We start from the raw sequence: 12,940 nt of genomic DNA on the forward strand, positions 1-12,940 counted from the left end.
TATCTATCCTAGGCGATATACGCACCCTAACCATGGTCTTGAGACTCAAACTCATACCATTGTACCATAACATAAATATATAAAGTCCGTTCCAAGTGTGTCATTCAAAAGGTTTATTGACCTAACACCTAGTTATAAGTAGGACTTAACCTTCTGTAGTTACTCCATCTTATTTCAATATAGGTAGGACTTAGTGTTTGAACTAATCCATCCCCAATATAGGTAGGTCTCAGTGTTTTGAATTAAGCCGTCCCTAATATACCACCGTCTCATACCGGTGCATAGACATCCATATAAGTAGAACTTAACTTTTTTATAGTTAATCCAACTTATTCCAAAATAGGTAGGATTTAGTGTTTTACTAATACATCCTTAGTATGCCACCGTCCCATACCGGTGCATACAATCCTCTAAACAACATACTTGTTAAAACAGTAATTGTTCCTTATCAATCATTAGCCAGGATATGCATAAATACAGTTCAATACATATATTAGGGCATTAAGCATTCATGACAGAACCTAAAAATCACTTTCCGAATATTTAAATTGCTAACACGAGTTATAGCATTTAAATCTTCCACATAATCCAGTAATTGACACAATTAGCAGAATATATGTATCAATTTATTTCAAACCAAGCATAGATGATTTCAAGAGGTTACTATGCTTATAACTATGTTTAAACATAATTAAACTGTATAAAATTTATAAACAACAGAAGCTTCAAAACCTCGCACATAAGTTAATTAACCACAATAGTGTGTCATTTATAGGTTTTTCCCTAAATCCATCTCGTTCCATCCCTTAATCCAATTATGAATTAATGTTTTCCCTACTGTTATAGGTCTATTACAGTCCCATACACTATTTAAAACAGTTTAAACCAACCAAGAAAAACCTTTTCAGTCCAAATAGCTCCTCAGTGTCAAAACTGGACTATTAAAAATGGAGCAGGCTCTCTTAAACTTTGGAGCCTGCTCTAATTCACCTAGAGCCGGCTCTAGGACCTTGAGAGCCGGCTCCAAGGCACCAAGAGCCAGCTCTACTTCTTTGGGAGCCGGCTCCAAAGGTTTTGGGAGCGTGCTCCCCTCCCTTGGCAGTCGTCGTCTGTTTTCACCTTGTCTCCTTCGACTCCGATGATCTCCAAGCCTCTGTAATGAGTTTAAATTATTGTTCCAGTGTACGTTTAACATTCTAGATTAATTACTAGGCAACCATATGAATCGTTGATCTCAAATAAGTAAGAATTAAACATGTTTACAGAAGAAACCAACTAACAAAAACCTAAAGAATTTTGGTATATCAGTTTCATTCAACGAGATTAATTATCAATTTAAACATGCATAACAGATTGTTTAAGCATTCATTAAACTACTGGAATCCATCTAAGCATACACAGATCACAAGTTTAAGGGAAAGAGAAGAACAGAGACTTACCTTTGAGACTTTGGATTAAAATCTCTAACTGTCGTTTCTAGATTTTCAGGCAAATCCTTCACCGATCAATACCTCTGTTTCTCTTTGGTTCCACACACATACAACTCCTTCAATCCTTCCTTGGTTTAACCGTAGCCTAAGGCAAAATGTTAGACTTCCTCTCTGTATCTTTCTCTGTATTCCTCTCTGTAACTCTCTGTTTTTTCCATTACGTGAAATAAAAGTTCTGTCTTTTAAACCCTAAGTTGACATATCATATAGTATTTATAGGCTTCGAATATCACCAAAACCTAATTCATATACTAACCAAAAGTTGGCTACAATATGAGACATAAAACCCTAACTTACACAACGTAAAACAAATAAACTGTGGACACAAAACAATTCAATAATTAACTTAATTAAATAATTACCAATTTATCAAATAATATAATTAACCAATATAATTTAACGAAATCATTAAAACAAACTATTTAATTAACACCAATAATTCAAAAGTCACAATCACAATTAAGTCAATTAATTCATATAATCACAATTTAATTCAAATACTTCACATAATTACAATTTAATTCAAGTAATTCAAATAAGTCAAATAATAAACCATTAAAATTCTAATTAAACAATTAATGAAATACCAGGACTCTCCTTTATATAATTAGGGGTATTACATAAAATGAACTTTTCACATGTTTTAAGGCTCTGTTTGGATGATAAATTTTACAAGGGGGTGTCTTTGTCCCAAAATAGGATAAGTTGCATCTGTGTGTCATTTTGCCAAACTTCAGGGGGTGTCAGTATACTTTACCCTTGAATTAATTAAGGCTGATGGGAAAAGTATGTAAGTCCCACTTTAAGTTATTAATGGTCTAAGTTAAATGACTTCACAAATAGTTAAACTAGTGAAATATAGTGATTTAAAAAAGGATAATGATTTGAAATCCAAAAATAGGATGTCACTAATATTCATGATTGCATCAGTCCTTAGTTTTTACTCACATAAATTTAGTCTGATGTGTCCAACCATTGAATTCCCTATCATTACTTTTTAAAAAATTATGTAGTAAGACCCACCCTTCTAACTATATATATATAATGTATTAATTAAAACTCTCTAATTAAAAACAAAAGACCTAAAAATTTTAATAAAATCTTAAAAAATACTTCCTCCGTCCCACATTAGAGGTCCATTTTTAGAACTGGAATTTTTTAAAGGGACAAGCATTTAATGCATTGTTCCTTTTTAAAATTACCAATTTGTCCCTTCTAATTTAAATATATATAATTATAAAGTTTGAATTTTTTTTAAAAAATAAAAGACAATGATGGAAATATGGAATTTATTTGCTTTGACTTTTTAAAAAGAACAACTAATTTGGGATATGTAAAAAAATAAATAAATAAACTACTAATATGAGATAGAATGAGTATAATAACAATAATAATGAACACCAGGAAGAGAACACCGCTGTGGTCCACCAACAGCTAAATAATTTCACCAGGGGAATAGTATTATCCAAATCTGCCCAATATCCGATGTTGTTACAGCTGCTAAGATTGTGTAACAAACATGCAGTTATATAGGCTTCAACTTAGACATAAACAATATATATCTATATATATATAGAGAGAGAGACATATATATATATATATATATATATATATATACTCACAATATATTCCTCCAAACTTACTGAAAAATGGACCTCTTCTTTGAACCCACAAGAGGCCGGTCATTTACCATTGAAGTGGGTTATTTCGATACAGTCTCAGAGATCAAAGAAAAGATCCAGAGATACCATGGCATTCCCATTCCCAAACAAACCCTAATCTTCAACAACCAAGTCCTCCACGACGAACTCAACGTCCACTCCTCCGAAATCCTTGACCGATCGAAAATCCAGCTCATGGTTGCCGTAGACCCAGAAAAAGCTAGCGTAAAGGTCGAAGAATCGCAGCCGTGCAATAACAAGAAGACCATCCAGCTCCTCCTGAAAATGCCCACGTCCAAACTCGGCGTCGCCCTCGAAATGGACGTCAACGACACCGTCCGGAGACTGAAAGAAAGAATCAACGAAACAGATGGTGTGCCAATAAACAGATTGGTGCTCCATGCAAACGGTGTCGAATTACAGGACCCCCGGTCTCTGCAGGAGAGTGAGCTCTCGGACCATTCAGAGATCGAGGTGGGTCTCAGGCCGTCCCCGACGGCTTCCTCGGCATCCGGGAACTCGACCGGCGGGTCCAAGAAGCTGAAAGTGATGGTGCTGACAAAATGCGGGACGAAAAAGATTCCGGTTGAAGTGAATGCCATGGACAATGTGGGAGAGCTGAGGAAGGAGTTGCAGAGGTTGCATCATAGATTCCATTTTCATCTTCCGATGGATGGGTTTTTTTTCATCTACAAGCAGAATGTGATGGACGAGGATAGGTCTTTCCGGTGGCACCACGTTGGACAAGGTGATACTATTGAGATCTTCAATGGAAGTGTCACCGGTGGTTCATGAAATTAATTAATCATTTTCTAGTTTATTATATATGTGTGTGTGAAATTAAGTTATGTGGATCGAGAATTAGGGTTTAATGTCGATGAAAGAATAACAATGTTTTAGTATGTAGACGATAGATGGTGCTGTCCGGTTTCTTAGATTCACCTGACAATTACTGGAAAAAATTCCTTGACTATTAATTAAGGCCCTTTTGGGAAGTAATTAACAACACAGAAATATTTGGAAGGTTGTTAGTAAGATTATAGAGAATATAGAGAATTGAATGTGCCAACGAAACAAGAATTAAATGCTTCAATTAATATAGTTAATTAAAAAATAATATATAATTTGATAATTAGGCTAATTCAATTGTTTTATGTGAGCGAGTTCAACTCTTTTTTTATACAAGTAAACTTTCGAGATCGAGATAAAACAATATGTAGAATGGTATCTTTTCTATTTTTGGTCTTTGATAGAAGTTTAAGTTTGGTATGAACTACTAGAAGACCAGTCCATCAATCGAATGAATACGTTAATGAAGCAGAGAAGTAACAATGTATGTTCACTTGAGTAACACAAACATTGACAAGAATTTAATTAGGTAACTACAGTTTTATTAGGTAACCCAAGCAGTTACTTCTTTCAATCTCCAGTATTGCCCACCTTTTGGTGGAATTCAATGACTAAGACTAAAGTTATATTTAGCGGCACCCAATCTGCATCTTGAATTTGGAATTGAAAAAAAAATTAATACAAATTCTGAACTAAACTTTCTTCAATTTCAAATTCAAGACACTTATTCGTACTCCCAAATATAACATAAATGGTTTTATTGAATATTGGATGATAATTTGAAGTAGTTTTTAAATGCAACGACTATTCAAAAATTGCAAATCCATTGTTGTTTATGACATTCCAACCACAAATGGATTTTGTCAAATAACATCAAAATGTCCGGACAAATCATGACGTCAATGGCTGGAGCAATTACATGACGTCATTGGTGTCGGACAAATCACGACGTCAGTGGTGAGACTTACGCCCCCACTTACATTAAATCAATCAGACAACTATAGAAAACTTCATGACATCAGTGGAGTTCGACAAATTATGACGGTCAGTCTTCCTCTTGTGTTATTAAATCTGAAGGAAAAAAAAAAAAGTTGTGAGCAACTACATGATGTTAGTGGTGTCGGACAAATCATGACATCAGTGATGAGACTTATGCTCCCATTTACATTAAACCAATCAGACAATTGTCAAATAACTCCATGACATCATTGGCGTTCAATAAATCATGACATTAGTCTTCCTGAGTTGTTAAATTTGGAAAAAAGTTGGGAGGAACTCCTTGACGTCAGTGGTATCGGACAAATAATGACGTTAGTAGTGAGACTTACGCCCCCACTTACATTATAAATCACTTAGACAATTGTCGAACAACTTCATAACATTAGTAGTGTCCGATAAATCATGACGTCAATGATGGGAACAAATCATGACGTCAGTGGTGAGACTCACGTACGCCTCCACTCACATCAAACCAGTGAGACAATTGTCTAATTTTCCAATTTTCGTACTTTGTAGCTCACTGCCGGCTAGCCTAACTAACCAGTGAAGCCTCTAAGATGATCACAATGAACACTCTGCATTAATTCAACCATCATATGGGGAGGAATATATGAACAAAGATTTTCTAACTTTATTCCTAACTGAGACTTACCGGTATAGGCTTAATAGAGAATAGATGCGGATGAAACATCTTTAGAGAAAAAATTATATCATTCCCTCTTTTTATTCAATTGGACGGAAGATAACTAAATAAGCTTTATAAATTACTGTATTCATTAGAAAAGAAGGGAAGAAAGAGTTTTATATTAGTTTTTCCATTATACTTATCACTTTTTATATAATATTATAATTTATGGAGGCTAATATTATAATTTAAAACTTGTAATAGCCTCACTTGCCCTCCCTCCTCTCTTTTGCCAATATATGGAGGATAAAAATTCATAAAGGATGACATATTATCCTTTCTTTCCCAAACCTTTTTTTTTTTTTTTTTTAATTTTTTTTTTTATACCGAATGAAATTTGTTTCTTTATTCTTCTTATGTTTTGTCTACCCCTATTCCTTCCTTCCTACCCAACAAAGCATTAGTGCAAGTAGAAGGAAGGCGTTGGCATATCCAAACTGCACATCGGCAGGCATATTATTGCTTTAGCACACAATCGAATGATTTTCTTCCACATTTTGAGGCCTGAACCTTTGTTGGTGGTCCAAAGCTGAGACCAACAATCCTCTCAACATGCTTCATTCATTAGCTTTTGTCAAATTATTAATACCGTCCCAAGACCATTGGTCCCGACCAATCGCTAATTGACACATAAGCAAAAAAAAAAAAAAAAAACTTGGCACAAATTCTTGCGTGAATCATAGTTCGCAATATCGTCCGATACGCGACCATTTTTCAAATTCGATACGTGACTCGTATCGGCCAGTTTACACTAATTTTGTCCGAGTCCGTTACACCACGACCGCGACCGCAACCGCAATCTTGACCGATATTGCGAACCATGCGTATTGGTGCACCCGGATCTTCCTGAATAATTACCAGTTTACCCTTTTAGCCTTAAGTGCTCGTTTTTCTTCGTCATGCCGTTTCTCCTTCATCCGAACTTCGAATCATGCAATTCTTGAGTCCATCTTGATTAGTTTTTTGTTCTCTTTCCAGTAATGTGCTCGGTGGCACCCGAATTCATATTTTAAGAAATGACTATTTTACCCTTGAGACTATTTTTATCCGATTTTTCTTACTTTTCGCTTCCGCTACTTTCTTTTGAGTTCTGTGACTTTATGAGAAATCACGGATATGTCTCGAGAATGATATACATTCGAGGAACGTCATTTTCATGTAAAATGACTATTTTGCCCCTGGAGGCTTAATTGTTATTTTTCTAATCTTTTGCTTCAGCGTCAGTTTTCATTAAATTCCACGACCTCATGGAAGGTCATCAAAGTGTCTTAGAGGTGTGTTGTGCCTTGAGAGACCGTTGTCTTATTTCTTGCTTCCACATCTAGATTCATTATTGGGTCAATCTTCGATTCATCACAAAACGCATTGATTTGAAAAACCAAAGTCGTCACAGGTGGTACAAGTCAGGACCAATAGACCCGGAACCATGTAATAATTTCTCCATTAATACCATTGGGTTCTTGGCCTTGCATTAAAAAGGAAGAGTTGTAATGCAATATAGAGCAATAAGTACGTTACATGATACCAATGAATTGCTTGAACGAAACATCAACATCAGATCCAACCGTACAGGGTAAAACTGAAAATTAACATCAGATCCAACCGTACAGGGTAAAACTGAAAATTAAGCACTGCAGAAGACATACACTTGTGCCCATGTTTCATATTTTCTTTCAATATAACGAGACAAAAAGCAAGATTTGAAAGAGAAAAAAAAGGCCTAAATTTCTATCTCTCTCATCAATTATTGAACTATCACCGCAGTAAGGAAGAAGAACGATCTCCGTGGAATGCTTGCCATACGCGGAACTAATACAAGCTACATTCTGAGAACGCCTGTTGTTCTACGTAGTCCACTTTGATCGAACGCGTCATCACGAATCTGTAAATCAAGTAATCAGCAACCACCAATTGCTATGGATAAATAACACGAACAGAATTACTTAACACAAGGACGGTTTCAACCATTCGTTAGACATCCTACAAAATTTTCTACAATAGAGGGCACAATATAGGAATATGAAACATACCTATTCAACACGAGAAGTTTGACGATCCAATGCACTACTCACACTTGATTGAGTGGTATATGTGACGGACAAAGAACAAAGCCGCACGGAAACCAACAGTCCCTAGCATGAGAAAGAAACCATAGCAGATGCAAGCCATGTACCCAAAGAAGAACGAGGTTTGCATGAAACCTGACATATCTGATCGTGCATAATAGTAATACAAGCAGTAGCCGTAGATGAACAAGCCAGTTGATCCACCACAAAGGAAAGACCTGATGGTAACAATCAAACACATTCCGTAAATGCAAATGTTTGACATAGAGTTTGTAATCACAATTTACAATGAAAAAAATGAATTACAAAAAGCTACAGCTAGCAAGCTTTGGAATACAAGAAAGAAGCAGGAATATGTATTCCAAACAATCCAAAATAGAACCGGAAATAATACACAGAACCAAAATCTGAATTACAGAGAATCCAGGAAATAGTAACCATCTGACAATTTAAGAAAATTTAACCAAACAACATTATTACCAGCATGAGATTCTCTTTGAAACATTTTCTTCTTCTTCTTTTTTCTTTTTCTTTTTTTTTTTTTTTTCTTTTTTTTGCCAATTTATCAGATATTAAAGCAAATAACCTGGACTTTATTGGACATTAATTTGCATAACATAAAATGATAATTCAAGATCCATCATTCTGAGGTAAGTACAATTATAAACTTCAAAATACTACCAAGACAAACAGCAAAAAAGAATATCCCTACCAAGCAATCAAGCACAAAATAATGTCATAAAAATAATTCAAATTTATGAACATCGGAAGCATTTAAAGTTGGACGTGCAATATGCATGTGAATTTTTTAATAGAGCATGATGTAGAAAGAACAAAATTTATAGAACATTATGTTTCATACCTCCACCACCACTCATGGTCTTCAGCAGCAAGTTGAAAATATGTCAATGCTACGGTAATAAAAGCAGTAACAATCAGGAGAATGATGAAGACTATGAATAGGATGCTGTATATGGTGTAGATCCTGTGACCCCAAACACTGGCAAATATGTAGTAGAGTTCAATATATATTGCACTGAAAGGCAGAAACCCTGCCATTGCCATCTGAGGAAGGCTTCCACGATACCAAGGCAATGGCGGTATCTCTCTAGGGTATTTTGTAGTGCGACAAGGAGCTTGAAACTCAGCCTTGCTATTCTTTCCTGCAATCCCACCCAATACCAGCAAGGGTGTTGTTACTAGCGTCCAAATAAGAACTATCACAACAATGGTACCAAATGGCAGTGCTGCAGTCGCAGTATAAGTAATTGCAACGGTGTTAAGAAAGCAGAATGTGAGAAACAGAGGTGCGCAAAACAGGCTTCCTGTCAATAACAAATTTCTCACCTGTCAAATCAGCAATAGAAAATTAGATCACTATAGTTCACAGTAGATTTCGGCATATAAACTTCAATTGTTATTTAAAAAGAGAGTGGAAAAAGGAAATGGACAAACACCACTGGCTAATGTACATCTTCATGAGTACTATGTAGCCTAAGTAAAGAACTCTTGACATCCATCAAGCAGTCAACAAAATAATATCCAAAAATAGCATACCCAATTTGTTCCCTCTAACTGGGAGTAGAAAGAGGTTGCAGTATAGCCTGCTATCCCGGATGTAAGTGCATACATGACAACCAGTGCAGTGAACAGAGCTCCACGGTTGTATGGATAAAAAACTCCAACAAGTGCGAGTAAAAATATAAATATTGTGCTGAAAAAAAAAAAAAATGCACACTTAAGATCATCAATCACCCATCAAGAATAGATAACCAACTTGCTCGATTGAGCTAAACCCAATTGAAAAATGGAACTTCAAAGGCATACTTACAGGGTAAATAGCTGTGTTCCAGAACCAAGGGCAGCAGCAAACAAGGACTTGTATTTCGGATACCTGAAAACATCCCCGTGAATATACTTCCACCCAGTTTCTTCTTGGTCTTCAGCTGTCTCCTCATCATGAGCATACCTTTTAAACAAAAATATATATATAATTACATGATAAAAACCATAATAGGAAAGGGTTTAAACCAACAGTGTAAGTGCTGACTGTAGTAAATGGGAAATGACCCTTACTTAACAAAATCATTCTTTAGGACTCGCATAAGAATCGTGGCAAGAAATCCAGTTAAAAGGAGAACTGTCACGCATGAGTTGATTATTGAGAACCAATGGATTTCCAAGTGATGAGGAAGCGAAGAAGACTGTGAATACTTCTCCATCCTATTCTCAAAAGGAGTGTTTGTTTCCTTCCATTTAACAGTGTACATGAATTCTACATCAACTTCCTTGTCCTCCGTAATGTCCACAAGGGCATTAGGGTCAGTTCGAACATTAATCTCAATGACACGATCCTTATTATAAAGGATTTCAAAATGAAGATGTTTGAATAAGTAATATTTGAACTCGCTGTGGTCAGCTTTGCCTTCCTTGTCAATCTTCCCTAAGAAACCCCAGATTGGCAAGTCATCATAGTACATTTGGAAATAGTAGTCCTTTGTGACAGAACTTCGGAATTGAGCAACTTCTTCCTTTGTCAGCTTCTTCTTGCAAACAATTTCAGAGTCTTTTTCGACTAAAAAGTCAAGTTTATATGGAGCACTGACTAATCGATCCCCATTCAACACTTCACCAAGAGCTTCCCTTTTCTCTTTTAGATGAGCTGCAATTTACATCCCGTCACAATATATACTTCTATACACAAGAACTAACATTTAATAGAAATGAAAACAATGATGATCATATGCAAACCTGGCAAACAAAATGGGAGATCAAAATAGCGGTAAGTTTCACTGAAATTGAAAACAGAAGCAACAGAATGTCATTAGTCTATCATAAAAAATATATAGAGAAATACATATAAAGAAAAGAGAAAAAACACAGACATATCCCTAAATTTTGAAAATTAGCTAATCTACCCTACTATTCCAATATCTTTCAAAAAAAAAAATTCCCATAAAAAAATATGCACACAAAAGATTCACCAGATTACAGTTCTCAATTTCAATCTCAGAAAGAAAGAAGTACCAATACATTTAGGCGGTCATATAATTTTTAGCTTTTCAATCTCAGGTTTTCCCAAAGCTCTTTATAAGCTTTTAAAAACTTCTCTAAAAGTTTTCTCATATATATTCTTTTGGTCCTAATACTCGAATTTATTTTTCAAATTCTGCACAAAAAGAACAATATTGTCCTGCAGCTCCTGCTTTCACTTAAAATTACTTGCGTACATATATATATGCACACACACATACTATTTGAGGAAAAAATCAGGAAGTGCATATGTTTAGGCCCATTGACGTGCAACCAGGCAGAAGGTTCGCAGATTTCACTGCTTGTCCTTCAAAGGATTCAGTCTTTTCTACTCCCATTAGATTTCCATTAGGAAACAGGTTGTGTATATGCTTCTCGATATCCTATGGCAGGAGATAAACTTCTTCATAGTTTTTTACACTCTTCCTGCTTTTTGCTACTTAAGGGGCTTCAATTGCTATATTGTTTCCTGCATGCTTACCGGTCTTTCCTCTGATGGAATTTGAATATTTAGGAATACTAAGATACGGAAATTTTGAGAATTGTCTTCCCCACTTCCCCACCCCTCCTTTTTTCTGGCAAGTGACTCGCAACTTCACTCTCAAGTGCATAGACTGGGAGTGGATTCTTCAGACTAGCAATGTGTTCTACTGTAAATCATTTTTCTTGTCCGTCATCATAGATTTTTGAATATCTAACTTTCCCTCAAATTTATTTGGAAAATAAGAGTACCCCTGAAAGTCATATTTTTAGCTAGGAAGTTGTTCAAAGGACTTTAGAAAAAGGCGACTTGAAGTTCATCTCTCGCCTAATTAGTGTATCATGTGTAGAAGAACAGGGAGATAAATGACCATCTGTCACAACTCACATCACTGCACTTTATCACGACCTCGCTGCTAAAGACTTTCAAGATGTATGGTACAATGAGTAGGTTGGACAAGCTCAAAAAATGCAACGATAAAACACGCCTTCAATTGCCTTGGATACCCAATAAAAGAGAAGTGCTTGTGGAATTATGGTAGTGAATTCAAAGGTGAAAATTCTTCGTCTTGGGGATAATTACATTAAGCTGAATTCACAAAAATTCCGATTTTATAGAGCTGGAGCACCTCATCTACCAGCTAAATGCACAAAATTCAGCTTAAATTAATATGGATGATTTAGAAAAATGTTTACATTGTCTCAAACAACCTAACTGAGACCAAATGGTGAAACAATCAAAGCATAATTGCTTTAGCTATTATCTACCAAGTAAAACTCATCAGAAGATGGATTTAGATCTTTTTAAGTCCACCGACATCACTGGCTTTCAGCTAATGTATTCACATATGTATGTGTATATATACAAACGAAGTCTGAAAATACGATCCAACTCGAGCACAACAAAAAAGCTAATTCACATACAGATCCACAAAATTCAATTCAAGGACGCACATTGTAATCTGCAAAAACAACTAAAAATCTCACAATTTCTACAGATTTCATTCAAAAAATTACTTAACATGTACATGCATATGCAGATATATACCACAGATCAGATGTTCTATATACCTGGGATTGTGGAAGGGACCGACTTTGTTGGCGTAGAGAGGGACCTGATCTCCAGCTTTGTATTTATGATCAGACGAATCTGATCTCACCTGTGTGGCACTGCAAATTACGAGCAATGCGACGAAGAGACACTCCATCGTCTTCTCCATTTTACTTAAGACTCGCACACACTCTCACACACACTTGACACACAGTTTGAGAGCGAGAAAGAGAGGGAGGGATCTCGAGATCCCTGAAAGGGCATTCGAGATCTTGAAACCGGTAGAGGCGGTAGTAAATGTAGAAGCAAGAATTTAAAGGGTGGAGAGTATTCCCACGCGCTTTTATAGAGAGTGGTAAGCAGTCAACATTACCGGTGCACCGAAACGAAAACGAAAGTGACCGGTTACCATATATATGTGGACCTTATTAAAATTTGGATTTTAAGATTTATATGTATATACACGTTATTATTTTGGGTAAAGTGCACTGAAGCAAACCAAATCCCTGAATTAAATATTATCTCTTAAATTATTAATTTATTACAGTTAAAGAAGTTTTCACCTTTTCTCATTAAATTTGTCATTTATAATTAAATTATTTTGTTTTCTTTTCTCTTATCTAAAT

The 12,940-nt window shown here is 35.6% G+C and overlaps 2 protein-coding genes across 2 annotated transcripts; one reads left to right on the forward strand and one right to left on the reverse strand.

The window, feature by feature from the left end:
• The first annotated feature begins 3,139 nt into the window (after positions 1–3,139).
• On the forward strand, positions 3,140–3,946 carry LOC132267485 (ubiquitin-like protein-NEDD8-like protein RUB3). The gene has a single exon (XM_059768644.1). It carries the CDS (start codon positions 3,140–3,142, stop codon positions 3,944–3,946), a length of 807 nt encoding a protein of 268 aa, XP_059624627.1.
• A 3,209-nt stretch (positions 3,947–7,155) lies between these two features.
• On the reverse strand, positions 7,156–12,609 carry LOC132266416 (transmembrane 9 superfamily member 3). The gene is made up of 8 exons (XM_059767281.1): positions 12,335–12,609; positions 10,502–10,542; positions 9,827–10,412; positions 9,582–9,719; positions 9,308–9,464; positions 8,613–9,097; positions 7,715–7,968; positions 7,156–7,566 (listed from the first exon to the last, which is right to left on the reverse strand). Exons 1-7 carry the CDS (start codon positions 12,481–12,483, stop codon positions 7,749–7,751), a joined length of 1,776 nt encoding a protein of 591 aa, XP_059623264.1. The 5' UTR covers positions 12,484–12,609; the 3' UTR covers positions 7,156–7,566; positions 7,715–7,748.
• Between the last annotated feature and the right edge of the window lie 331 nt (positions 12,610–12,940).

The sequence above is a fragment of the Cornus florida genome, unplaced genomic scaffold (genome assembly GCF_030987335.1).
Source record: "Cornus florida cultivar Cherokee Brave unplaced genomic scaffold, ASM3098733v1 CherokeeBrave_3.0.0_Hap2_Chr07, whole genome shotgun sequence".
NCBI lineage: Eukaryota > Viridiplantae > Streptophyta > Magnoliopsida > Cornales > Cornaceae > Cornus > Cornus florida.

Coding starts and splice junctions, on each gene's coding strand:
- LOC132267485 (XM_059768644.1), top strand. CDS start 3,140: ATGGACCTCTTCTTTGAACCCACAAGAGGCCGGTCATTTACCATTGAA.
- LOC132266416 (XM_059767281.1), bottom strand. CDS start 12,483: ATGGAGAAGACGATGGAGTGTCTCTTCGTCGCATTGCTCGTAATTTGC. Junction 9,720..9,826: donor CTAAAGAATGATTTTGTTAA/GTAAGGGTCATT, acceptor TTTGTTTAAAAG/GTATGCTCATGATGAGGAGA. Junction 9,098..9,307: donor AGTTAGAGGGAACAAATTGG/GTATGCTATTTT, acceptor CTGATTTGACAG/GTGAGAAATTTGTTATTGAC.